Raw genomic sequence first — 27,992 nt, forward strand, 5'->3', positions numbered from 1 at the left:
CCTTCACTCCAAATGAGGCTCTTTTTTTACCCTCTTATTGCTGCTCTCTTGAACACCTATTATATGCTTAACACACATTTTCTTGACATTAGTTCTGCATATCTGTCTCAACTGAAAAACTAAAGTTCTCAAAGGCAGGAATCATGAGCCCTCCATAACATGTATCACAAGCATTATGAGTACCTGGCACTTGTTTTGTATTGCTTTAAATCTAATGTTGCACAGTCTAGACTGAGGAAACATTTGAATTCCAAGTGTCAGAGTCTAAACATGACAGAAAACATGTTTGGCACACTGAAAGAATTCTAGTTTGTGTTGATAATTTCTACATCTGATAAATTATTATGGAAAGAACTGCACCTTCCTTTTGGATAAGGTCTGCTTTATAACTAACATGGTTTATCCCAGCTTCTAGTATAAAGCTTTGTACATAGTAAGCCTGTCGATCTTTGATAGCTGCCCCAGCTGAATAGTCAGCAATCTCCACTCACATCAGTTCTTCTCTATTATACAGAGCAAAATTGATGGAGCAAGTAAAAACATGCAGCCTCAAATGAATCCCCAACACTTCCCCCCCCGCCACACTCCTTTTTGCCCTATCCTGAACCCTGGGCCTCTAAGACAAAGCAAGGTCTACAGCACTTGAGAGTTGCAGTGTCTCCCAGATAAATAATGCTGGCATTCAGCCACCATGTCAAACATATACAGAGAAAGAACAGCAAAGAATGTAGCAGAGAATCTAGATGAGTTTGCTCCTTCAGCTTGTATCTTAAACTGTAGATGTTGCCCCTGTGTCTAAGCTGTGTTCTTCTGATGGGGCTAATCAGGTGGTGAAATGGATCCCTTTGTGAAGTTACAATCCTAAGAAACAAAAGAAAAATTAATGTTTAAGGACAACATGGTGTTGCAAAAGAAGCAAAGTTTGAAAAAAGGACTTCATGTGCCTGGTAATACAAGCATCTGGAACACAAGAAGGAAAGTTGGACACCTGCAATCCTTCCTGTAATCTGTAAATATTTGTTGGCCAATTATGGTCAATATCATCATGAATATTACTTTAAACTGAAGCTACCACTATTATAACATCATCAAATTTAGAGCTCTCTCATTTTACAAATGAGAAAACTGAATCCCAATGATTTCAAGTCATTTTCTTAAGGGCATTCAAATAATTAATGACAAAAAGGAAAGATTTATATCCAATGTCCAGATTTAATTCATCAGTTTAGGGTATATCAGGTATTTACTTGTGTAACTTTTTTTTCTTTTTCTTGCCTGATTGCACTGGCTAGAAACTCTAGTACAATGTTGAAATGAAGTGACAAAAACAGTCACCCATACTCTGCTCCTGATCTTATGGGGAAGGCCCTCACTATTTCATCATTAAGTGATATTACCTGTAGGTTGTAGGTGCTCTTTATAAAATTAAAGATGTTTCCTTATAATCCAACTTTATTCAGAGTTTTTAACTATCTTGAATGGGTATTGGATTTTTTTTCAAATGCTTTATCTACTTCTATTGAGATGATCATGTGTTTTTTTCCTATTGATCTTCCTCTAACCACTGCTTTAGCTGCATTCGATGGGTTTTGATATATTGGATTTTTATCTTTACTTATTTCAAAATACTTTCTAATTTCCATTGTAACATCTTCTTTGACACATAGGTTTTTAGAAATTTGTTGTTTAATTTCCAAATAGTCATGGCTTTTCAAAATTTCCTTTTGTTTTTGATTTCTAATTTAACTCTATTGTGATTACAGAACATACTTTGTGCAATTTCAGTTCTTTTAAATTTATTCAGACTTGTTCTATGACCTAATTTCTGGTCTACCCTAGATAATGTTCCATGTGCATTTGAAAATAATATGTATTTTAATTTTGTTCAGTAGAATATTCTGTAGATGTCTGTTAGTTTTGGTTGGCAGATGCTGTTGTTCAAGTCTTTTATATAGTTGCTTATTTCCTGTATAATTGTGTTATCCATTATTTTCTTAAATTTATAAATCATGTTTATTCTATTACAGTTGTCTCAATTTTTCCCCCTTTACCCCCTCCACCCATCCCACTCCCACCCCCACACTCCCACAGTCAATTCCCACTCTGTTGTGCATGTCCATGGGTCATTCATACATGTTCTTTGTCTAGTCCCTTCTCCTTTCCACCATTGTCCTTCTTCCCCATACCCTCTAGTCACCTTCAGTCTGCTCCATGTTTCCATGCCTGTGGTTTATTTTGTTTGTTAGTTCATTTTGTTAAATAGATTCCACTTATAGGTGAGATCGTATGGTATTTGTCTTTCACCAACTGGCTTATTTCACTTAGCATAATATTCTCCAATTCCATCCACGTTGTCACAAAAGGTAAGAGTTCTTTTCTTTCTTTCTTTCTTTCTTTCTTTCTTTCTTTCTTTCTTTCTTTCTTTCTTTCTTAAATGCAGATTGATTTTATTTTTTAATGTCAGTCAATTATAAAATATTTAAATAATTAAATACATTATAAAATCTCAGCAATTAAAACAACATGACACCAGCACAGAAATAATCAAGTAGATCAGTGAAATATAATGAGCATTTTAGAAACAAATGCATGTATCTGTCTAACAATGTAATATATGATTAAATTGATATTTCAAATCAATGGGGAAAATACGGCTTATTCAACAAATAAAGTACATGGAACACTATCACTTGAAATAAAACAAATATAGAGCCCTATTTCACACATTATACAAAAAATATTCAGGTGAGTTAAAAATCAATATGTAGAATCTAAGGAGTTTTAGGAGAAAATACAAACTAATACTTTTCTTATCCTGAAGTAAAATATTCAAACCCATAAACTATAAAGGAAAATATTGACAATATGGCTATATTAAACATGTAAGACTATATAGTAATATACATATAAAAAAGTTAAAGGACAAGTAATAGAACGGGAACGTATTTGCCACACATCTAAAAAGGGTTAATAGTTGTTGTTGTCTTTTAGGGAAAAAAGTTCTACAAACTTTAATCAATAAATGGACAAAGAATACCAAAAAGTCATTTAAAGCTTTTAAAAAATAATAGAAATAGGCAAGAAATATACAAAAACAGGTTTAGTTTCAACAAATAATAAAGAAATTAAAATAGCACATCATTGGCACAATCAGATTAACACATATTAAAAAATATTGGTAATATCAAGTATTGGCAACCATGAAAGGAACTGAGTATTCATAGACTCCTTTTCTTCATCTTAAAGCAGTCCCTTTAGCATATTTTGCAGTGCTGGTTTGGTGGAGGTGTATTCTTTTAGCCTTCTTTTGTCAGAAAACTCCTTATTTTGCCTTCCATTTTAAATGAGAGACTTGCTAGGTAGAGCAGTCTCAGTTGCAGGTCTTTGCTTTTCATTACTTGGAATATTCCTTGCCACTCCCTTCTGGCTTGTAGTGTTTCTGTTGAGAAGTCAGCTGCTAGCTGTATCAGGGCCCCCTTGTATGTTACTACCTGTTTCTCCCTTGCTGCCTTTAGGACTCTGTTTGTCTTTGATATGTGCCATTTTAATGATGATGTGTCTTGGAGTGGCCTCATTGGGTTCCTCTTGAGTAAGACCCTCAATGCTTCCTGGACTTGCGTGACTTATTCTCTCCTCCTATTTGGAAGGTTTTCCATCACTACCTTTTCAAACAGGTTCTCTATTCCTTGCTCCTCTTCTTCTCCTTCTGGTATTCCCATTATATGGATATTGTTACGTTTCAGGTTGTCCTGCATTTCCCTAAACGCCTCTTCATTCTTTTTGAGTCTTTTTTCATTTTCTTGCTCTTTCTGGGAGCTTTTTTCTACCTTGTCCTCCAGCTTGCTGATTCAATCCTCGGCTTCATCTAGCATGCTTTTGATTCCTTCTACTGTGTTCTTCAATTCAGAAATTGTATTCTTCATTTCCTCTTGCCTCTTATTGACAGTTTCTATGTCCTTTTTCATGCTGATATAGTTTGCAGTAAGTTCCTTGTAGTTACACTGTAGTTTTTTTTAATTCTAAGATCACTGAGCTCATTGAGCTTCCTTAGAACCATTGTTTGGAACTCAGTATCTGATAGTTCACTTGCCTCTATTTTATTTAGTTCTCTTTCTGCGGGTTCCTCCTTTCCTTTCTACTGGGGGGTATTTCTTTGTCTTCCCATTTGTGAGACTTTTCTTTTTTGCTTCTGCTTCTTAAATTGATCTGTCTTGATTTCCTGACTTTGTGGTATGCAATTCTGTGGTAGGAGACCACTGTTTTTTCTTTCTGAATCTGCCTTTGATGATGTCAGATGTCATCTCTGTCTGACCTTAGGCAGTCTGTTCAATACTTCCAGGAATCTACTGTCTGTGGCTCTTTCCTTCACCTGTTAATCTAGTCACTCTGCACTCAGCAGGCTGCCTTAAACAGCTTAGGGAAGGGCAGAATTCCACCTAGGGGTGGGGCTATTGGGTCCTCTCACGTTGCTGCTGCTCAGGGGTGTGCTCTCTGCCTGAGCAAGATGGCTGCTGCTGAAAGGGGGAGGAGTCAGCACCAGGATCCCACCAGCTACTCTCTCAGTTCTCTCCCCAAAGACTCCTTCCCCAGTCTCTCCTCTGGCGTCTCCAGCCCACTCCCCCTGCCTTTGCCAGAGGCCAGGGTAAGTGGCTGCAAATAAAAATATATATGTTGGCACATTAAACAGCTCTTTGCTTCTCCAGTCACCTTTCTCTGGCAGAGAGCAACCCTGCTGCTTTTCACAGCTGGCTGATTTCTGTGTACTTTTTGGGCCGTGATGCTGCAGGCTGGAGATCCCTGCTTATCATTTAGACCCTGCTCTTCTCAGGGGGATCCAACTGGCCATTTCAATATCCTTCTGGTGCTGCCACCCATGGTGGCCCTGCCCACCTTCTTGAGTCTCTACCACACTCCTTACCAGTTAGATTGTGCTAACGCTGATTCTTCTGTCTCCGAGGTTATAAGGCTCCTCTCTCACTATTGTTCAGTTGTTTTTTCCAGGTGATTTCTTCACAATTTAGTTGTAATTCTAGATTGGTCCTGGGAGGAGGTCAGTGTGACTTCTACTCACTCCTCCGCCATCTTGATTCTTGTGTTATCCATTATTGAAAGTGGAATATTGAAGTCTCCCACTATTCTTATTGAATTATCCACTTCTTTTAATTCTGTTAGTTGTGTTTCATGTATATTGGGACTCTGTGACTAGGTGCATATATATTTATCATTTTAGCATTTTTGCTAATGAATTCTTTCTCTGGTCATTATAAAATGTCCCTCATGTCTCTAGTAACATTTTTTTCTTAATGTATTTTTGATCTAGTGTTAATATAGCACTCCAGTTTTCTTCAGGTTTGCCATACTTTCACTATCAACCTGTCTGTGGGTTTTAATCTTCAGTATATCTCTTAGAGACAGACATAGTTGGATCCTGTTTTTTATCCAGTCCCACAATCTCTGCCTTTAGATTGAGATGTTTAATCTATTTACACTTAATATAACTATAGTAGGATTTAGATTTACCATTTTGCTCTTTGTTTCCTGTATGTCTCATGTCTCTTTTGCTCCTCTATTCCTTTATTATTCCCTTTTTTGTTTTATACATTTTTCTGTAATGTACCATTTAAATTTCTTTCCTTTTTTTACTATATATTTTAAAAATTATTTTCTTACTAATTACTATGGAGATTATAATATGGATATTAAATTGAAATAAACTAATTCAGTTGAATATTAATTCAATTTTAATTATGGATAGAAAATTTTCTCCAATATAGCTCCCTTTATTCCCCTTCCTTTGTGCTATTATTGTCATACAAATTACACCTTTATACTTATGAAGTTTTAAAATTAATTTGTTGCTGAAAATTGTACACTTTTTATATTATACTTGTAACAACTCTTGAATCAGATATCTCCCCATTTCTTTGTATTTAAACCTTTATATTTGAAAAATAAAATACATATACAGAAAATCTTACAAAAAATATATACTTAATGAATTATTATAAAGCAAATACCCTTGAAGCTACCATCCAAATCAAGAAGTAGAATTTTGCCACCTCCTCCAAACCCAATCATGATTGTCTCACTCTCCTAAAAAGCAGCCATTATCCTGACTTGTATGATAATCATTCCCTTGTATTTCTTTATAGCTTTGTCATTCTACCGTGGTTCACTAGATTACATTTCATGTTTCCCATTTCTTTAATTTGATCTGTATTTTGAGTTTTTTTATCTACATATTTCCCCCTCCTTCTTCTCTCTCCCCAAGACCCCTGTTTCTTTTTGTTGTTGATTTTGTTTATTTCGCCCTTCTGCTGCATTTTCTTTAGCACCTTTCTTGGACTAGTTCTTTAGAGTCTGTATTCCCTGCAACATATAGCCACTGAGTGCTTCCTTTTTTTAAATTTCCACTTTTATTTTTTTAAACATTTTATTCACTCATTTTTAGACAGAGAGGAAGGGAAGAGAAAGAGAGGGAGAGAAACATCACTGTGTGGTTGCCTCTTGTGAGCCTCCTAGGGGACCTGGTCTGCAACCTAGGCATGTGCCCTGACTGGGAATCGAACCAGCAACCCTTTGTGTTGCAGACCAGAGCTCAATCCACTGAGCCACACCAACCAGGGCTGCTTTCATTTTTTAAACTTGACTTTGTTGGGTTCACCCTGGAGTCACCATAGTTTAGTTATCAACCAATGATTTGTCAGAATATTTTCTTAAATATCTTAAGTCAATAGGTTTCCACCTTTTGCCAATGGCATCTGTATAAAGGCACACTTCTGGATTTCAGGCAGTTTGTACATCAGCCTTAGTTTTTACTTCCTGCATGCAGATTTTCAAAGTAAGCCACAGATGAATGAGAAAAGCCCTTGTTTGTCCCAGGTCTCTCCTGGGTATGAGCACAGCTGTGGGCACACATGAAGTCTTCTGGGTCCTTAGCAATACATCAAAACTTTTCAATATCCTTTGTGACCATCAAGTTCTCCAGGTCTTTCTTTTAAATGCTGGGCTCAGCTCTTGTTTACTCCAGCTGAAATTACCTTAAGTAGCTATGATGTTAACTTCAATCAATTCCTGCTATTTTTGATAACAACCTAGGGATAGGGTTCTTCCACAGAGCTGAACTTCCAGTCAGATCAAATACCATCAACACTCTGGGAATGGAGCTTTTACAAGGAGCTATGAAATCAGTAAAAATGTCACTGTGCACTTGAAAATATTGCTTTCAGCAGAGCTCCAAGAGGCACACCCCCTCTGTTGATTTTGAGGCTGCCATCTGTGCACAGCTACTAGCCATGGAGCTGGGGGGCGGGGGAATGGGTGTGTCTCCAGATAAATCACCACTCGCACCACTCTTACATCTACATTCAGTAATTTATCTTGAATAAATAATTTTCATTTGTTCTCTGCCTTTGGCTTCCAGACTTCTGAAATGGTTGGTTTTCATAGTTTTGCCATTTTTTACTTTTGCAATTGCTTTTCTGTAGAATTAAATTCATCAAAGTCCTCACTCTGCCTTTCTGCGAGCTTCACCCCATATGTAAAGTTTTTGCTCTCTTCTCTTGAATAATATTTTCCTATAAGGTCTGTGTGGCCAAAAGAATTGAAAACATATGCCAACAAAATATTTTGTGCATGATTATTCATACAGCAGAATTCATGTTAGCCAAAAAGTGGAAACAAACCACGTATTCATCAGCTAATGAATAGACAAATAATTGTGATATAAATCCATACAATGAAATATAATGCTTCCATAGAAAAGAATAAAGTACTGATATACGGTTCTTTGCATGGATGAACTTTGGAAAACATCATGGATGAACCTTGTAAACATCATGATAAGTGAAAGAAACCATTTGAAAAATGCTACATTGTATGATTCTATACATATGAAAAACCCCAGCAGACAAAGGCATAGAGAAAGAAGGCTAATTAGAGTTTTCCAAGAGTTAGGGGTGGAAAGAATGGACAGTGACTACAAATGGATGAAGGAATTGGTATGGGGGAGGGGGGTCAGAGATAATTAAAATGTTCTAAAATTTATTAAATAGTGGTTATAGTTGCACAAGTCTGTGAATATACTGAAAAATACTGAATTGTACACTTTTAAATGTTGAATTCTATGTTATGTGAGTTATAGACAATAAAGCTTTTAAAAATCCTTTATAGAGTCTTTATAAGAGAGAAAAGACAATTTTGATATTTTGAAAACTATTTCAGATCTACAATAATGATCAGCTGAATTATAGTCTCTCCTTGATGCACTTAGCCCTTCATCTATCTCATGAGGTAATTCATGTGCTGTGCCCAGCATAAAGGAAGCACTTAAGGAAGTGTTAGGTATTGTTATCAGGCATTAAAAAATTGAAGTGCCAGAATACCACTGTGTAATGAAATGAATAAAAATTGATTCTACCTTCTAAAAACTCAATAATCTAAGAGTACACAGACATGTAAACAAAAAACTACAACAATGAGAAAAGTGTTTAACAGAGAAATAGAAAAGACACTATCAGAGTACAAATAGATAAGTACTTTGGTTAGTCTGAGGAGAACAAAGAACACCTTCTGAAGATAATCAACCTAAAAAAATGTTCTAATAACTAGTGACCTGCTAAATCAGTTGAAACAAGAATTTTGTGGGTGGAAAGTGGAGGAAGGGGCATAATTTCAAGGAAAAGAAGTAGCATGTACGAAGATAAAGAAGTGTGAGAACTATGCATGGTATGTGAGGAAGTAGCAAAATAATAGTAGAAAAATAAAGAGAGTTCACTGACTCCTATCAGTGAAGAGGATTCCCTGAAGGATTTTAAGCAGGAGAGCATCCTTTCACAGCAGGAAAAGAAAAATACATTCGAGGGCACCAGGCTTGTGCTAGGGAGCCTGGTTTAGAAAGATCAGAAGGAAGCTTGAACTTAAGGAAGTAATGGATCAGGAAGTGTTGAGGAAGGTGAGAAAGAAAATAATTTTAAATGTGCACAGGGGGTGAAACTGAGAAAATCAGATCATCAGTGGGAATTGGACAGTTAAGAAAGGAGACAGGATAAACACCCAGATTTTTGGTTTGGTAACGGGGTAGATTTCAGTGTCATTCATCTCAATGTGGAATAAAAGAAAAGAAATAAAACTGAGGGAAAAGATGATGATTTTTTGATATCTATGGAACATCCAGGTAGAAATGTACAGTACTTAATAAGAGTTTAGTTGTAACATTTTTTAAAAAGCTATGGGCTACAAATAGATTTGTGAGTTGTCAGCTTAAAGTTAGTGGTAGAAGCAACTGACCAAAAAAATTATACATATTTAAAGTGTACAACGACCAGGTTAATTAAAACATCCACCACCTTACAGTTTTGTGTGGTGACCCCTTAAAATCTATTTTCAAATACTATATGATCTCACTTATATGTGGAATCTAAAAAAAACTAAATTCATAGATTCTAGAAACAGATTGGTATTTGCCAGAGGTGGGGGCTAGGGGGTAAACAAACTTCCAGTTATAGAATAAATAAGTCATGGGGATGTAATGTGTAGCATGGTGGCTATAGTTAATAATACTATATTGTATATTGGAAAGTTGCTAAGAAAATAAATCTTAAAAGCTCTTATCACAAGAAAAAATTGTAACTGTGTGGTGATAGATGTTGACTAGACTTACTGTGGTAAGCGTTTCACAATATATACAAATACTGAATCATTATGTTGTACACCTGAAACTAATCTAATGTTGTATGTCGATTATACCTCAATTTTAAAAATTAAAAAAGATCTTTGTTAGTAAATTTCAAGTATATAACATATTGTTTTTCATTTTTATCACCATTCTGTATATTAGATTCCCCAGAGCTTATTTATCTTGTGAAATTACATTTTTAGTGAAAAAGCTAGCGCTTTCTCTTTTGAGACCTTGGTTTAAAATTTTATGATCTGAGTATTATTGCATTTTCTCTTCTTTGCAATAGCAACCTTACTGATAGACTGGGCCAAACCTGTTTGTATCGCTGCCTCATAGCCACCTAAAGGCACCTTGTCTTTGCGTGTAGTGAAAAGACATGATAAGGAATGGCATTCGTCCAGCCCAAAATCTCAGTTCAGTTCTGATAAGCCACCAGAGGTGAACTTAACGTTAAGTTATTTAGGGTGAAAAGTGGGAACAGATGAATACCATTTAAATAGGCCAACATCAAAAAAAGAATCTAATGTGAGAGCTAATATTTCTGAATACACAAACTCTGTTTCTTCTTAGTAAATCAATTTTCTTTTGAGGTGAACATAAAGTAATCAATGTGCTATTTTGGTTGTTTTTTAATGAGTATTTCCACATCCGGAGCACATGTACATACTATACCTTTATATTTATAGCTGTGAGTTCTGCTCTCTAAATGGACCTTGAGAGCTTGTTTGGAGGGTCTAGCAGGGGAGAGCAGCTACTCGTATACCCTTGACCGAAGACCAGTCCTCTCCTCTAGTTGAGAAGGGCGTCCTCTTTGACGGAGCGCACAGCTTTGGGAGGGACACACATGGATCGGTGAGGGAGGAAGGGGATGCCCGCCTAGCCAGCCAGATGAGCCGAATCAACCCTGGCGGTCCATGGGGTGACAGATGTCGCAGCCAGATCGCCCTCACATCCTGAGTTCTGCTCTCTAAGTGGACAAGATAAAAGAGTTCATTTCCTTTTACTTAGTGTATTATTAAAGTATGTGTTGTTTTTTTATGAGTGATATGCCAAAATAGAACTATTCAATCCTTTGGGAATGATTCTTCACTTTGAAATTTAGGAATTATGCCTTATTTCTTAATAAGTGGCAGGGAGAATGATTGTTTCCCCATCTCAGCCAGCAGACACTCATTTTTCAAACAGCAGACATTCACATTTTCTTTTGAATATACCCCATTTATTAAATATCCACCCCCATTGCTGCCCTGATAACCATTTGGAACAGCTCATCATTTATGATAACAATATCATTGCTCTGGCTGGATCAGGTTGCAAAATAGCCAAACACATTTGTCATCTACCTTTCAGGTTATAAGGGAAGTGAACTTTAGGTTATAATGAGTCTAGCTAGAGCTCTCTTTTCCTAGAAGAGATGGCAAAGGGAAAATGAATTCTTCAGTTTATTTGTTTGTTGATTGGGATTTTTGTCATGGGCATTTATAATGACCAACTGTGAATTGCCATAATAGTGTATAACACATGGAAAATATTTGCCTGACCTGGCAGAGGTATTTTTATGTTTGGCAGCTACTTGAAGGCTCTATATAGGGAACAATTCTAGAACAATCAGTTTCTCTTTTGTAATAGTAAAATACATAAGAGGTCTATTTTTTATGTTAAATTCTAGATTTGTTTTAGTCCGTTCTCTCCCTCAGTACAGTTGCAAAAAGTAGCTGCTAATCAAATTCTCCAGGTTTAGCATTATTGAGTATATCTTTTTTGGCTATTATATTTAAGGATCTCCATATAAGCTTCAAGAATGAATGCAATATTATACATTGCTAAGAGGACATTTGAATGCGAAGAATATACCATCTGAGAATGTGGACATGGGTGTGCATGGATCTAATGTGCAAACTGTATCTTATTTTTTGTCAACACTTCTCCAATTGCCAATGAGATTGAACATCTTTTCGTATGTATGGTGGCCTATAAATTTATTTTCCTGTGAATTTATATATCTTCCTGTGATTTGTATTCTCTCACTCTCTCATTTGCCCACTGTAGTGTCTATTCTCTAAACTCTCTTTATAAAGAAATCAGATTATTTTGAGGTCTCATATAATGTTTATAACAGCATAACAGCATTACTGAGATATAATGAACATACAACACAGTTAATTCATTTAAATGTTCAGTTCAATGGTTTTGTCTGTTTGCAAAGTTGTGTTCATCATTAATTAATTTCAGAGTATTTTTTATCCCTGAAAGAGAAACTCCATACATTTTAGATATCAGCCCTCAATTCTGCCAACTTTCTCCTTTACTGCCTGCCCAGCTCTGTCTAGACAACCACTAATCTAATATCTGTCTTCATAGATTTGCCTGTTCTGGATATTTGATAGTGGAATCATAACCCGTGGTCCTTTATAACTGCCTTTGTTCATTTAGTATGATGCTTCCAAAGGCCATCCATGCTGTGGCATATATCAGTACTTCATTCTTTTTTATGGCCAAATAATATGCCATTGCATAGAAATAACACATTTTACCTATCTATGAATCTGTTGATAGATATTTGGGTTGTTTCCACATTTTGGCTTTTATGAATAATGCTGCTATGAATCTTCTATAAACTTTTGAACTTTGTGACATTCCAGTAAAAAAAATTATATGAAACTGAGAGAAGAAATAATAGAGTACAAACTAATTCAAGGAGAAACAAAGACATAAAAGAAAAAATTAAGATCAAGCAAAAAAGACGGCACAAGTGAAATGTATTAGGAATAAAGAAGCAATATGATTGCAATCATGATATGGCTAAAATTTTTTGTAAGAAACTACTGCAAAAAATATTATGCCAGCAAATTTGAAAATGTAGAGAAATTGTCTAAAATTGATTTTAGAAGTAATTTATAAACATATATTTAATAAATGCATTAAAGATATGAAATCAGTACCTAAATAAATATACATACACATACAACACACATTTGGCCTATGTACATTTAGAAGTAGATTTTATCAAAATTTAAGGAACAAATAATTTTTATCTATATAAACTTTTCCAGAGACTAGGGGAAAAGGGAGAACATTCCTCAACTCATATTATGAGCTTAGTGTCTAAGCTATTGACATCAAGATCTGATAAAACAAAATATTAAAAAATGAGTGAGAAAATAATTTCACTTGATACAATCTTGAATACTATTAGCAAACCAAATCAGCAATGCATTTCTTAAAATCATGCCTAAGCTGAATTTAACCCAGGATGCTAAGCAATAGAAAATCTACTGACGTAATTCTGTAGATTATAAACATTGAAATAGTCTTAATAGATGCATCACAACAACATTTGCCAAAAAGTCAACCCTCATTAATGATTACACAAAATAAACAAACAAACAAATTTAAAAAAGAATTATATGGTGATGTTTGTAATTGCCTTAAATTTATAGATTAATTTGGGAAAATTTAAATTTTTACTACAATATTTAGTATGTCCATCCAGGACAATTGTTTTCCTTTTTATAGTTATTTGGGCCTTGTATATTGCCTGCCATGAAGTTTTATAGTTTTCTTCATAAAATGCCAGTGCATTTATTTTTTTGTACAATAATTTTATAATATTTTATAATGTTTTATTATTTTGATTAGCATTTTTAAATTAAAATTTCTAAATACCATATGATCTCACCTAGAAGTGGAATCTAATCAACAAAACAAACAAGCAACAAAAGATAACCAGACACATTGAGATAAAGAACAAAATTATAGTAACCAGAAGGGAGGGGCGAGGGGGATAATGGGGGACAACAGGGGAGGCTGTCACGGAACATGTGTAAAGGACCCACGGACAAACCAAAGCAGGGGAGGTTCAAGGGTGGAAGGCGGGGATGGGTAGGGCAGAGGGGGAGTAGTGGGAAGAAATTAGAGACAACAGCACTTGAGCAACAATAAAAATTAAATTCAACTAAAAAATAAAAATTAAAAAATTTCTATTTGGTGAAAGCACAGAAAAGAAAGGAGCACAAAGGAAAAACTTCCAAATTACACAAGACAGAATTCTGGGGCAGGGCAGTCACAGCCCTCACGTCCCTCCCCAGGATGCAAGAAAAGGTAAATAGTGAAATTATTTCATGTTTTGTGAGAATTTAATTGTTCTCTAATGTCACCAGACCTTGATGATTTCCTGTGAAGTTTTCTTTCTGAGACACCATGTAGGAGTTTAGCAATGACAAGAGGGCATTTATATTATTTGCCCCAGCATTTAAGTTGCCACATCAGTGATAACAGTGTCACATCTTATTACTGCCCACGTTTCAGAATGTGACGAAATGAACCCTTTTTATTGTTCTCTTCCAGGATTTCTAATGAACACTCCCCCAAACTCCAGATCCGGAGTCACAGTTACCTGAGGGCAGTAAGTGAAGTCTCCATCAACCGAAGCCTCGACAGCCTTGACCCTGCAGGCCTGCTCACATCACCAAAGTTCCGCTCCAGGAATGAGAGCTACATGCGAGCCATGAGCACCATCAGCCAGGTGAGCTACTTGACCACAAGCCATTAACTACACGAGGGTTAGTGGACATTGAGAGCACACAAAGTCAGGAGGCCCTCATTCCCCCAGGAGACCACTGCCGGATCAGGCAGGAGGTCTGGTCTAAATGCTACTTGTGTTCCGCTCCTGCAAGCATCTGGTCTCAACAGTCTACTAGCAGATGAGGGGCCCTCTGCAGATAAATAGAGCACATGAGGGAGTCCTTGGAAATTCATGAGCAGACACTCAGCATCAGCAAACTTGTCAGCAAGAAGTTAATGGATGAGGCTTCCATGGAAAGGTGCTTGAAGGATAGAAGGACGGTGTAGACATCACCGGCAAAACCAAGGCACTGTCTAATCATAAAAGTATAAGTATGAAGCAGGTCATCAAGACAGGGACCCAGGCACAAGAAATGAGATGTGGGCTATGTACCCCAAGTGGTCCTAGGTGCATATTATGATTTCGTAATGAGACAGAAGCCCACTTCTAAGAACTGGTACACAGGACTGGGGATGAAGACTCAATAAAGGTGAATCTTTCAGCTAAAGATTTTCTAGTCTCTCCATTCCAGGATCTCAGAAGGTGTGGGAGGGGGTGTACTGCCTAAGCTCAAGGATGGAAAGAACCTAGGGCTCCTGGAGGACCTGACTTTGCAGCTTCCAGGGACTACCAGAGAAGCTGAAAGTGCCTCAGAAACTTCCTCGGGAAGGGCAAAAAAGAAGTGTACTTTTTAATGTTTAGGACCACTTCATTTAAATTTATACTACAATATAAAAAATAAGTACTATACTAATGACTCAGCTAATATTCATTGAGCAAAACACTGGTCTGGACTATGCAAGTTATTCAGTGATGAATAAAATATAATCCTTGTTCCTCAAAAGCTTACAGTCTAATGGAAAACACACAAAAAATATAAAAGTGCTATCGCAAACATGATTTACCTGAACACTGCAAAAACACTCTGAGGAAGGTAAGACAAGAATTAACAATAAAAACCACCATTACTGGATTAGACACTGTGACAACTGCTTTATTTTTTTTAAATATTAGTCCTTATAAACACTCTGTAACACATGTAAGTAACCAGATGTTAAATAAGACTGTCTTTGTGGTCATGAAATTGTCAACAAGATCCTAAAGCTAAGGAGAAAAAGACATTAGGTACCCAAATCTTAAAGAGAGAGCTTCTAGGCATGGGGTGTAGAAATATGCATTTTAACAAATAAGGTAGTATTTGATTCTTAGTTTTAAAAACACTAGCCAAAAGCACATACAAAGACTAGAAAATAATCTGGTTGGAACTTAGAATACTTATAAAGGCAGCAATGGGAAATCTATTCTGAATTTTGCTCTAGAGACATTTTTATACAAATGGCCTTGCATGCCAGGCTCAGTAAACGGACTTCATTCATTAGAAATGGGATTGATTAAAGATTAATTAAAATTTCAGCTTTTAGCAAACTTCTAGCCAAGATGGAGATGTAGGTAGGTACACTTTGCCTCCTCACACAACCAAAAGAAGGACAACAACAAATTTAAAAACAAAAATAACAAAAGAACTGCCAGAAAATCGAACCGTATGGAAGTCCGACAACCGAGGAGCTAAAGAAGAAACATTCATCCAGACCGGTAGGAGGGGTGGAGACGGGCAGCCAGGGCGGAGAGGATGTGTAGCAAGGCAGTGGCTGGAGGACTGGGCGGTCCCACATTTGCACGGGGATAAACTGTAAGGAACAGCTGGGGAGCGAGAGAGATGGCACAACCCAGGGTTCCAGTGCAGGAAAAGAAAACCACAAAACTGGAGGTAAAAATCTGTGAGCATTGCAGCAGCGGGAGAAACTCGCAGCCTCACAGGAGAGTCTGTTGGAGAGACCCACGGGGTCCTACAATGTACACAAACCCAACCACCCTGGAATCAGCACCAAAAGGACCCAGTTTGCTTGTGGGTAGCAGGGGAAGTGACTGAAAGCCGCTGAGAGCCAAGCAAGTCCCCTCAGACCCCTTCCCCACACATAGCGTCACAACACAACCTGGGTTGTCCCACCCTGGCAAATGCCTAAGGCTCTGCCCCTTCAAATGTAACAGGCATGTGGAGACAAAGAAATATGGCCCAAATGAAAGAACAGATCAAAGCTCCAAAAATAGAACTAAGCGATGAACTGATAGCTAACCTATTAGATGCACAGTTCAAAACACTGGTAATCTGGATGCTCACTGAATTGGTTGAGTATGGTCACAAAATAGAGGAAAAAGTGAAGGCTATGCAAAGTGAACTAAAGAAAAATATACAGGGAACCGACAGTAAAGGGAAGGAAACTGGGACTCAACTCAATAATTGGGAGCAGAAAGAAAAATAAACATTCAATCAAAACAGAATGAAGAAACAAGAATTCAAAAAAAAATGAGAGGATTAGGAACCTCTGGGACAACTTTAAATGTTCCAGCATCCAAATCATAGGGGGCTCCAGAAGGAGAAGAAGAAGAGCAAGAAATTGAAAACCTACTTGAAAAAATAATGGAGAACTTCCCCAATCTTGCAAAGGTAATAGACTTTTATTAGACTAAAAGGTAAAAGGAGATCCAGGAGGCTCAGAGAGTCCCAAAGAAGTTGGACCCAAGGAAGCACCCACCAAGGCACAACATAATTACATTACCCAAGATTAAAGAAAAGGAGAGAGTCTTAAAAGCAGCAAGAGAAAATGAGACAAAGGAGTTGCCATAGGACTATCAGCTGATTTCTCAAAACAAACCTTGCAGACAGGAAGGAACTAGCAAGAAATATACAAAGTCATGAAAGACAAGGACCTATATCCAAGATTACTCTATCTAGCAAAGTTATCATTTAGAATGGAAGGACAGAAAAAGTGCTTCCCAGATAAGGTCAAGTTAAAGGAGTTCATCATCACCAAGCCCTTACTATATGAAATGTTAAAGGGACTTATCTAAGAAAAAGAAAAAGATCAAAAACTCTGAACAATAAAATGGCAACAAACTCACAACTATCAACAACTGAACCTAAAAAAACAAAAACAAACTAAGCAAACAACTAAACAGGAACAGAATCATAGAAATGGAGATCAGAGGAGAGGGGGAGGGGGAGAATGGGAGAAAAGGTACAAGGAATAAGCAGAATAAATAGTAGGTAGAAAATAGACAGGGGGAGGTTAAGAATAGTATAGGAAATGGAGAAGCCAAAGAATTTATATGTACGCCCCATGGACATGAACTAATGGGGAGGGATGCTGATGAGGGGTGCAAGGTGGAGGGGGATAAAGGGGAGGAAAAAAATAGGACAACTGTAATAGCATAATCAATAAAATATACTTTAAAAAAGAAAATCAAATAATATATTATTATACTCAAGGGGAAAATGTGAACCAAAGATTTTATACCCAGAAAAATTGACTTTAAGATATAAAACACATGGGCAAACAGTTATTAGCATGGATAAATACAGAGAATATTGTTTCTATGAGCTCTTCCTGAGGAATCTACTAGATAATGAGCTTTAGAAACCCAAAGGACCAGATGTAAGAACTAGTGGAAAATAGAATGTGGGTTTATTTCTGGACTTTCAATTCTATTCCATTAGTCTGTATGTCTGTCCTCATGTCAGTGCTACACTGTTTCAGTTATTGTAACAAGTTTTGAAGTCAGAAAGTGTGAGTGCTTCAGCTTTGTTCTTTCTCAATATTGTTTTGGAAATTCAGGTTTTAATTAGTATCTTAAATTGGTATCTTAGAACTTGAAATTAAATCTTAAATTAGTATCTTGATGTATTTGTATTTTTAAACATATTTCTTATGCTTGGAATTTTTTGAGCTTCTTGGAATCCAACATCTGATGGGTAGGAGTTCCAGAAATAAAGGAGAAAACAGATGGAAGGAAATCACGAATGAAATAAGTTAAGAAATAGTCCCAGAGCAGAAAGGCATGATTTTGCAAATTGCGAGGGCCCACCCAGCACATTGGGCAGAGAAATATCCACACAGAAAACATCATGGGGAAATGTTAGATCATTAGGACAAGGACATTCTTAAAATTTTCAGAAAGGGGTAGGGGAGGGAAGCAACTTACGTGAAAAGGCTCAGCAATGAGAAAGGCATCTGACTTTTCAAGCTCTAGCATACTCAAGCTGAGAGAAAAGGAGAGAATACTTAAAATACCTAAAAGGATACAGGCTAGGTTTCTAGATGCAAGCACACGTAAGAGTGGAGATGGGATACAGATATTTCCATCAATGCAAAGTGGCTGCTTTGTCCAGGAAAGCATTGGAAGATACGCTCCATCACAAGGAGGGAATAGAGTGTGGAGGAGGGGACAGGGGTCCGTGATGGGCTAGGGCAGCCTCAGAATGATGGGGGAAGAGAGAGCCCAGGACAGCAATGGGCTTGGCAGCCATAGATTACAATAGAAGGCCGGGATGGAAATCAAGAGTTTACCAGAGGTCTATGAACATATCAAGAGATTTACGTAAGCACATGTTTGGAAAAATGGATGCAAATACCCTAAGGCCCAGAAAAAGAATTGACAGTGGTTACCTTTGGGGAGGTGGAGTGCAAAGTGGGCAGGGTGGTTCAGGGCCCTGCTTTATTCTTTATCAACCATCTAGAACTATTTGACCTATATTTGTATGTAAGTTTGATAAAGAATAATCTTTATGTGAAAAAGTAGTGTCAAGCATTAAAAATATAGTTTTTGGCCCTGGCTGGTGTGGCTCAGTGGATTGACTGCCAGCCTGCAAACCAGAAGGTTGCAGGTTCACTTCCCAGTCAGGGCACATGCCTGGGTTGAGGGCCAGGTCCCCAGTAGGAGGCGCTCAAGAGGCAACCACACATTAATGTTTCTCTCCCTCTCTCCCTCCCTTCCCCTCTCTAAAAATAAATAAATTATATATATAGTTATTGGTAAAACTAAGGCCAAAGGCAAGCTAAAGTGGAAGAGAACATACAGGTTATGTGCTCTGATAATGTAAATGTAGCACAACTACTTTAAAATGAGGAAAGAATAGACAGAGCATAGGCACCCACCAAAAAAAGGAATTTTTAACTGTTTTCAGTAATGATATGGGCAGTGGTGGTGTTAATAGGTTATTCTGAGGCTATTGTGCCAGTATTGTAGAATAAAGCAAATGAATAATTGTAGAATATCTCAATCCTATCATCTCTGTGTGCTTGAGAACCAAAATTTAGTATGGAATAAAGATGTAAGTATAATATAGAAGAGATCACATAAAAACCCTGCAGTCTAAGTTTGAATTAGAGGAATTCATAGCCTAGTTTTTCCCATTGAAAAGGCCTAGGAACAATGACTAACCAAGCAGCAATGACAACAAAGCCTCCTAGTGCCCTGACTGTGTTCTTGGAATACCAATTCCCACTAATAGAAAAGAGGGGTTTGGGGGGAAATACTGATTCCAGGACAGAGCAGGAAATGTATAGGATGAGTCTGGAAAACTTTGTCCTAATAGGTATCAAGGAAGCTATCTGAGACTACTAGCTTCATGTCAAAAGGACTCAGGAGCCAACCAAAGAGGTTCCCATTGGCCAAAGCTGAGGCAAGTTTCAGTACACTGAGAATACTAGATGAATTGGATTTAAAACCATCAAATCTTTTTAAATCTATGAATTTATTTTGATATTTTAAAAATATAGACCGCTTTTGGTAGATAAGAGTGAATAAATATATTATTCTGAAACATAGTAAACAAAAGGGAAGAGTTTTTTATCCTGTAGTTTTCATATGAACTAAACCGTTTAGTAACCAAATAATATGAGAGGGAGCATTTATTTATAAAACTATTCTAACTAGTAACTGTAAAAGTTGATGGTATTAGAATATCACCATTTGCAACCCCCCAATGAATTAATGGATCTGGGCATTTGAGCACAAATGACTCCTAACAACATAAAGACAACCCAGACATAATGTGCCTCTCAGTGAAAGAACACATGACCTCTGATCTTGCCAAAGGGATTGAAATTGAGTCTGATCAAAATTCTAGATCCAGCTTATAATTTTCAGGACATACAAGAGACAGAAATACATGCTAAATCCCATCATGAGTATGAAATTAGCAAATCCAATGGGAATCTCTATAGGTCAAATGACCCAGATGCTTCAACAGATGAATTATAATTTTAAAAATAGATGAAGGAAGACCTATATGTTGACAGTGAACTAAGAAATATACTGTTTTAAAAATGTGTACAACTAAACTATAGAGTCCAGGAATGCACACTTGGGTAAAAAATATAAATAAATCAATGCAAAGAAGTGATTGCAATACAATTCAGAGTATGGGTCATCTTTGGAGCAGGGAGTGGACTGTGGTATGGGCGGAGCCTGTGGAGGGGCTGCTGAGTGCCCGGGGCAGTTGTTTCTTGCTCTGGGTAGTGCTTATAAGGGTGTTTTCCTTATTATAATGTGTTGTGCTATGCATTTGTTTTGTGTGGTTTTAGTTTATGATTCAATTTTTATGAAAAATAGAAGAAAGGATACATACACCTCCAGAAAGCTAGTTATCCAAGTTTAATAGTTGTAACTTTCTCAGGGATAGATATATTATTTCTTTGTGATATTTGTCATGTCATGTGGTGATTAAAAAGGAAAATGTAATAAATGATACATATACATGTATACATATATAAATATACACATACATATGTAGTTTGTTTACTTTGAAATCATTTCAAACTTATAAAAGAATTGCAGGTAACTCTTTCTCTTTCACAATAAATTACAAATATCAAGTCCCTTTAACTTTCAATGCATCTCCAAGTATTTCCTAAAAAAGAATGGATATAGATAATATATATTTAATTTTTAATATGGACATACATAATTATTAGCCTTGAAAACATGCAGGGATTATATCAAGTAAGTGTTAAAATACTATTTTAAACTATAAAAAAAATTATTAAGAAATCCATGTCTCTTTTCCACTTATATGCCATTAGGAAATTGGTCGCTTTTATCTGAAGTTTAAAGAATTAGCCAGTATTGGAGTGAATCTTCAGATAATACAAAATGAGAACACAGTCAAATATTGTAATAGTTTTCACTGTGTTCTAAGCTTAATTGTAGATTAATCTGTTAAATTCTCAATTACTCATGAATTCGATGATAGGAAAATTAGGTTCTAAAAGAAACAAAAATTGAAGAACACCCCCACATGTCTACAAAGTGATAAACCGGAGCGCTTGGTCTGACTTATTTATTTATGTATGTATTTATCTTCTTAGGTGGTGCTCAAATCCAATGTAAGTTATCTACAGAGGCATATAAATAAGTAAAAACTCATTCCTCAAGAAAGAGAAGGCATCATTTGGAAGATTTCTTAAATGCATTTGTAAATAATTTATGGACCACATCAGCTTTTTAAAAAGAGGAGTGAAAGCTTTAGATAGTTTGAAAATCTTGACGGTGCTTTTCCAGATTTTGACATATCAGGTTTGGTCTAATTTGGAGCCGAATATGAGTATCTTGCTAGTAAATACAGGGCCTGTTTTTATGCTTTACGCCAAATTAAGCTTCAGTTGACACTTAAATTATTTAATGAACTAGTCATTTCGAAAGGCACAATAAAAATACTAGTTTCTAAAATATCTATGCTAAAAATGGTTCCATTGAAATACACAAACTCTGACCACGGACCAAAAAATTGTTCCCTAGATTTGCGTTTATAAATAAGGAGAATTAGCACCTGGGGATGCACTGGAATAAATCTGTAATGTAGAGGAAATAAAATGCATTGGATTTTAATATCATCAGATACTACTTTTTTCTAGAGGGTTGCAGTTTGGAGATGCTTGAAGGGCAGAGGTCGCTTGTCCACTGGGGAGGAGGAGGAGCGCACTGTATGACGGCAACCGGTCTGTGCCCACAGGTGAGCGAGATGGAAGTGAACGGGCAGTTCGAGTCCGTGTGCGAATCGGTGTTCAGCGAGCTGGAGTCCCAGGCGGTGGAAGCCCTGGACCTGCCCATGCCGGGCTGCTTCCGCATGCGGAGCCACAGCTACGTGCGGGCCATCGAGAAGGGCTGCTCCCAGGACGACGAGTGCGTGTCCCTGAGGTCCTCCTCCCCGCCACGCACCACGACCACCGTGAGGACCATTCAGAGCAGCACCGGTGAGTGAGCAGAGCTGCTGCCCTCCGGGTCCCCGGTGACACCGCGCCCCGACTTGTGTGCCACAAGCCTGTGTTCCCAGGCTGGATACACTGTCCTAAAGGCTGCACATTGTGCACTTGAGGTTACCACACAGTCACCGGTACCAAAATGCCACTCATGCCCTACAAAGCAGCGGTTTTGCTTCCCTGCCTTCCTCTTTCCCCAGCTTATGGCTACGTTCGCACCCACCATTCTTTCTCCCTCACCACCTCTTTCAACAGAGGAAATTGCAACTACAAGACCAGGCGGAACAGCATAGCGGACAGGTCTTCACAAGACCCCCCACACAGCATCCTAGGTGCCAGCAAAGTCATTCCTAAACAACTCCTACTCTCCATAATCAATCTCTGACTTTTAGGGGAGTGCCCCCCTACACAAAGCACACACCCTGATTGTTGAGCATCACAGAGCTGGAATGCATTATTAATTCCAAGATATCCACAAAATGACTATCCCAAAAGACCTGAAATATCACTGTGAGAAAATAGGAGGAAGTGATGATTCAGTAATACTAACAGCATTTGATAAGTTCCCTTTCCTTGTAACAGAAGCAAATTTCTCTATTTTAAAACCTCTGTCATTGGTATAGAGCACCTTCTTTTCCCTCTAAATTGAGTTTAGTTTTATGCCAATCAGCTGTATTTTCATTGCTAGATTGTAGGCAGAAAGGCACAAAAGAGTTTAACTAATGTCCCTGACACGGAACCTGCACAGGAATGTAGCCATGCGTTCTGCAGGACAATATGTGTGTGTGTGAGTGTGTGTGTGTTTTAGATTTATAACATTTTGGCCCAAGGAGAAAATCCTCTCCAGTTTAACAAGGCTTAACTTTATGATTAAATTTAGCATAACTCCAAAACAGAGTAGTTTTACAAGATTATCAATCCTAGAGTCAAGATAAATAATGATGAATAAATTAGAAGAAAAAGCCTATGCCAGAATAGTGTATTATTCAATTTCCGTTCTACATGGATTAAATGTCAATAATTATCATTCAGCCTAGAACTTTTGCAGGCTTGAGAATTCATGGGTCCTCAAACCTGAGTTAAAATCCTATTAGCTACAGATACAAGGTTGAAGTAGGAATTTGAAAAAGAAATTACAGGTTCAACAACAGGAGTTCATTCTTGACCACTGCAAACGAAGATCTCGGGATTAGGGAAAGAGGTGCTCCAGACGTGGTGCTGGCTCCCCGGGGAGCTCAGCCTCTCTGCCGGGGCCGCCCATCTCCAGGCGGAGGGAGCAAAGGTACGTTCCTGTTCACTCCGAAATTCTGTAAGAACAGCCACAGATGAGATTTACAAATTAAATAAGGTTGATTTGTGTAATGGAAAAATATTTTTATCATCAACATATTTATGTGTGTTTGCATTTGTACAGTACATGCAGCTTAAAGGTCTGCCCTGTGCCTGTAGCATATCGCTGCGTCTTTCGGAGCTCTCTCATTTTCATCTTCCCCACCCCGCACACAGCCCTTTCCCAGTGTGTGGTCCATTCTTCACTCTAACAAGCTCATTTGCCTGCCAGCTGCTCTTCTGTACTGAAACTGCGCCTTAAAAACACAAAATGCAGATCCTTGCTCAGAAGAACCAAGGGAAGGAAAATGGCCACTGGCTCGCTCCTTGACCTCAGGAAACGGTGTTATGGATAAAGTGGGCAGAGGCTCCAGATGGCTTATTTTTTGCTCACCTCTCAGAGGATGTTGTTATTGGAGAGACAGTTTACTTATATTTCCTGCAGCAGTTCTTGTGCCATGGTCTAGAGTTTCCCAGAGTTCAAACAACACGATTGCCAGATAAAATCCTGGTTGCCAGTTAAGTTTAAATTTCAGGAAAAAAGCAAATAATTTTGCAGTGTAAGTATACCCCAAATATTGCATGGAACATACTTACACTACAAAATTATTGGTAGTGTTTGTAGTCTGCTAAATCTGACAAGCCTATCAGAGGAGATGAGGGGTAGGAGGGTAAACTATGTTGTTATATTTAGAATCCAAATCAAATTGGAGCGGCTGTAGCTGAAGGTCCTCTGAGGAGAACACCCCAAAACAGGGAGAAGTAAATGAAAACACCAGTGAGGTGACTGCGTCTGCTCTTCTTGGGCTCTGTGCGTCTCGTCCTAAGCAACGGGCCACCGTCTGCGGCTCTCGCGGTGGGAAGGCAGCAGGCTTCCCTGCCGCCGCGGGGCTGGGGCTGGGGGGTCCGGGCAGGAGGATGCGACTTGCCCCGGGAGTGGAGAAGCGTAAAATATCAGATTTTTGCACAGGGCTTCGCCCTTACATCAAACTGAACATTAAGATATATCACCTTTACAGCTGTGGGAAAATAATTTACGGAGTTATAAACCATTACAGTAGATTCTAAGTAAGCACATCAGATATTTAGAAATACAACCTTAAGAATTTTAATTTCACCTCTCAGAGTTTCTCTATACCATAGATGTGATCTCCTTTTAAGCCATTATTTTATTATATAATAAGGTTCTGGAGCTTTCCTTTTACTCCTGCATTACTACTGCGTGCTCCTCTCTCAGTTTCCCTTTCTCGCTCACGTGATCTCAGTATTATCACACTAATTTTCTTCTTCTATTGGTTTCCTTCTTGCATTGAATCAAACTCAGTTTCCTGTAGAAAACACAGAAAATCTGCTTTCTCATAGGATCTACTAATTTTTCAAAGAATGGGCTCATCTGTAGAAATCAGGAAATTACTTTGCTCTCATATTAACCATTTCCTGCATGTACACAGATCAAATTTACATCCATGTTTATATGGCACAGTGTAGAATTTCCTTTTGTTTCTCTCCTTTTCTCATTATTCTTGGGTAATCGCACAATCCATTTTTTCTGAACTTCCCCTTGCCTGAAAAAAAAATTCTTTATTTTGGCAAATTGCAGTTATTACCTGTAACTTTCTCACCACAGCAACCCACATTCTGAGTCTTTGATTTTGTGTCAATCCATTTTAATTGTTCAAATTTTCAACAGAATATACTTTAAGCTTTTCTTTTCCAGCCTTGCTCATTCTTCAGATTAACAAAATGAAACCATAGACAAAAGTCCACAACAAAAGTGTTCGATGCTTTTTGGAAGAGTCACAGCAGTAGGCTGAGCCTCAAGGAACCCCTCACAACATGAGGATTAACAGACCCATCCTAGCAAACCATGGCAAATTGGGAACTGACTTAGAGTGACTTATAGTTATACTTCCTTTGATTTATTGACTTTTTAGCTTACTTAAATATGATAGAATCTGATATTCTCTCAGCCTATATAGTCTGCTTCAAGCATGGATTGAAAAAATTTTTATATAAAACATTGTACCTGGGACTTTTGGGTTAGGATTAGAGCTTCTGTAGGAAAGTAAAATGCAAAAGTGGGTGATTATCTTCACAACTGTGGGAAAACAGTCACCCTTACTCAGTCATCCAAATATTTTAGATAAAAGTAGAACTCGATGTCAAAAATATACCCAAACCTCCATTTCAGATTATTGGATTAAACCTGCCTCATACTTAATTAAGGATGTTTTCCTTTTACTTCCTAAACTGAGCATTTTCCAGGATCAAAAGCATTACCATGTTGTAGCTAGACACACTTGTATCTGCTCATACCAACAGCAGTAATAAGCAAAAGCATTGTAGAGTAATCATCATTCGTTATACCCATACAGATACACAGACACCCACATGGCCAGAAAGGACAAAAAATAAAGCTATTATAGCAGCTACCCAGGAAGTGGGAGGGTCAGGTGGTATGGAGAAAGGGAGCTTTTTCAAATAAGCATTTATTGCTTTTTGTGATTTAAAAGTCAATATAATATTTGAATAAAAATAATACTCTGAAGAAACAGGCAAATTATCATGATACATGATTCTCTGATTTTTTTAAAGTTTCATTTTAAAATTACATGCTCTTTAAAGAAGCTTTATGTAGCAGTACCATTTTTATAAAGAGTAAGCGGGTTCACTTGTCACATTGTTCCTCTTAAAGTTTGTGCTATATTGTTTTTTTTATTAGAGGAAGCTCTGAAATGTTGATCAGGTTGAACTGGCCTCCTGTCCTTCACAGAGCCCCCACCAAGAGCTGTGAGGGCCCAGGATAAACGTCCCTCTGGGCAAGAAGCCAGTGTCCCCCAGCCAGGTAGTCAACATAGTTTGCCCTTTTGGGTGTGGCTTGTGGGCGCAGTGACAACAGTATTTACCGTTTGATTTTTCTATAAAAAGAGATCATATTTTCCCCTAAAATGAGACACACTCTTCCATATTTGCCCTTCACATACTCTCCTAATTGCTTTCAACTCTGACGCACTTACACAAGTCTTGCTTGGTATAGCAAAACCTTGTAGATCATCTGAGGTCGAGTCAGTGTTCCAGGAGTTCTCCCGCATGCTTGGGTCTTCACCCACAGTCAGCCGTCCATCTCACTGGGGAGGTTACATCAAACCTACCTTCATGCATCCTGCACCCCAATCCCATACACCCTGCTCCCTACCCCACAGAAAAAAAAAACCCTGAATACATAAGATCTTGAGCAGAATAACATTAAAGTAATAATTTATATTAGCAATACACACAGTAGGCATTCAATAATGGAGGAAGACAGGAGAGAGAAGAACAGAGAAATACATTTTTTGATTGTGATATAAATGACATATAACATTATGTCAGTTTAAGGTGTACAATGGGTTGATTTGATACATTTATATATTGCAATACGATTTCCACCATAGTGTTAGTTAATACCTCTATCATATCACATAATTATTACTTTTCTTTTGTGGTGAGAATATTTAAGATCCAGTCTGTAGCAGCTTTGAAGTATATGATACAGTGTTGTTGACTATGATTACTTTGCTGGTGTTAGATCTCCAGAATTTATATATCTTCTAGCTGCAAGTTTGTAATCTTTGACCAACACCTTCCCAATCTTCCCCACCCCACACACATACAAACGCAACCCCCAGTAACCACTATTCTACTGTTTCCACAAGTTTGTTGCTTTTAGACTCCACGTATAAGTAAGATCATACAATACTTGTCTTTCTGTGTCTGACTTAAGTCACTTAGCACAATGCCCTCAAAGTCCATCCTTGTTGAAAATGGTAGAATTCACTTTTGTCTCGTGGCTGAGTAATATTTCATCACACACACATCATCATCATCATCATCTTCTTTATTCATTCATCTGTTGACAGACACTTAGGTTGTTTCCATATCTTGGCTGTTGTGAATAATGTTGCAATAAACAACAAAAAATACTTAGGTACATTACAAACTGCATAATCAACAAGGTGAGTGAATAATTGAGGTGACTTTTCTAGGGAAATAGCATTGCTATCAAAACAGTCGAAATATAAAATATTAGCAGAAGAAACTTCGACATCATCTAGTCCAGGGCCTTGGAAACTATAGCCAAATCCAATGTGCTACGTATTTTTGTAAATAAAATGTCATTAACACAAAGTCATACCATTTGTTTACGTATTGTCTGTGGCCGCTTTCACTCTTTAACAGCAGATTTGAGTGGTCGCTGCAGAGACCACAGAGCCGGAATGCCAAAAATATGTACTTCCTGGCCCTTCACCAGAAAAGGTTGCCACACCTAAATTAGTTCACT

The 27,992-nt window shown here is 37.5% G+C and overlaps 1 protein-coding gene across 14 annotated transcripts in view; it reads left to right on the plus strand.

Moving 5' to 3' along the window:
• Positions 1–27,992, plus strand: part of DLGAP1 (DLG associated protein 1) — an 870,852-nt gene that overhangs the window by 684,081 nt on the left and 158,779 nt on the right. For all 14 annotated transcript variants that reach the window (XM_054583388.1, XM_054583387.1, XM_054583384.1 and 11 more), the window contains 2 exons: positions 14,027–14,204; positions 22,096–22,336. In XM_054583388.1, coding sequence (XP_054439363.1) covers positions 14,027–14,204; positions 22,096–22,336 — 419 coding nt within the window. The remainder of the gene's footprint in view (positions 1–14,026; positions 14,205–22,095; positions 22,337–27,992) is intronic.

Source organism: Pteronotus mesoamericanus, unplaced genomic scaffold, assembly GCF_021234165.1.
Source record: "Pteronotus mesoamericanus isolate MK-2021 breed Mesoamerican mustached bat unplaced genomic scaffold, CSHL_Meso_final contig_74, whole genome shotgun sequence".
Taxonomy (NCBI): Eukaryota; Metazoa; Chordata; class Mammalia; order Chiroptera; family Mormoopidae; genus Pteronotus; species Pteronotus mesoamericanus.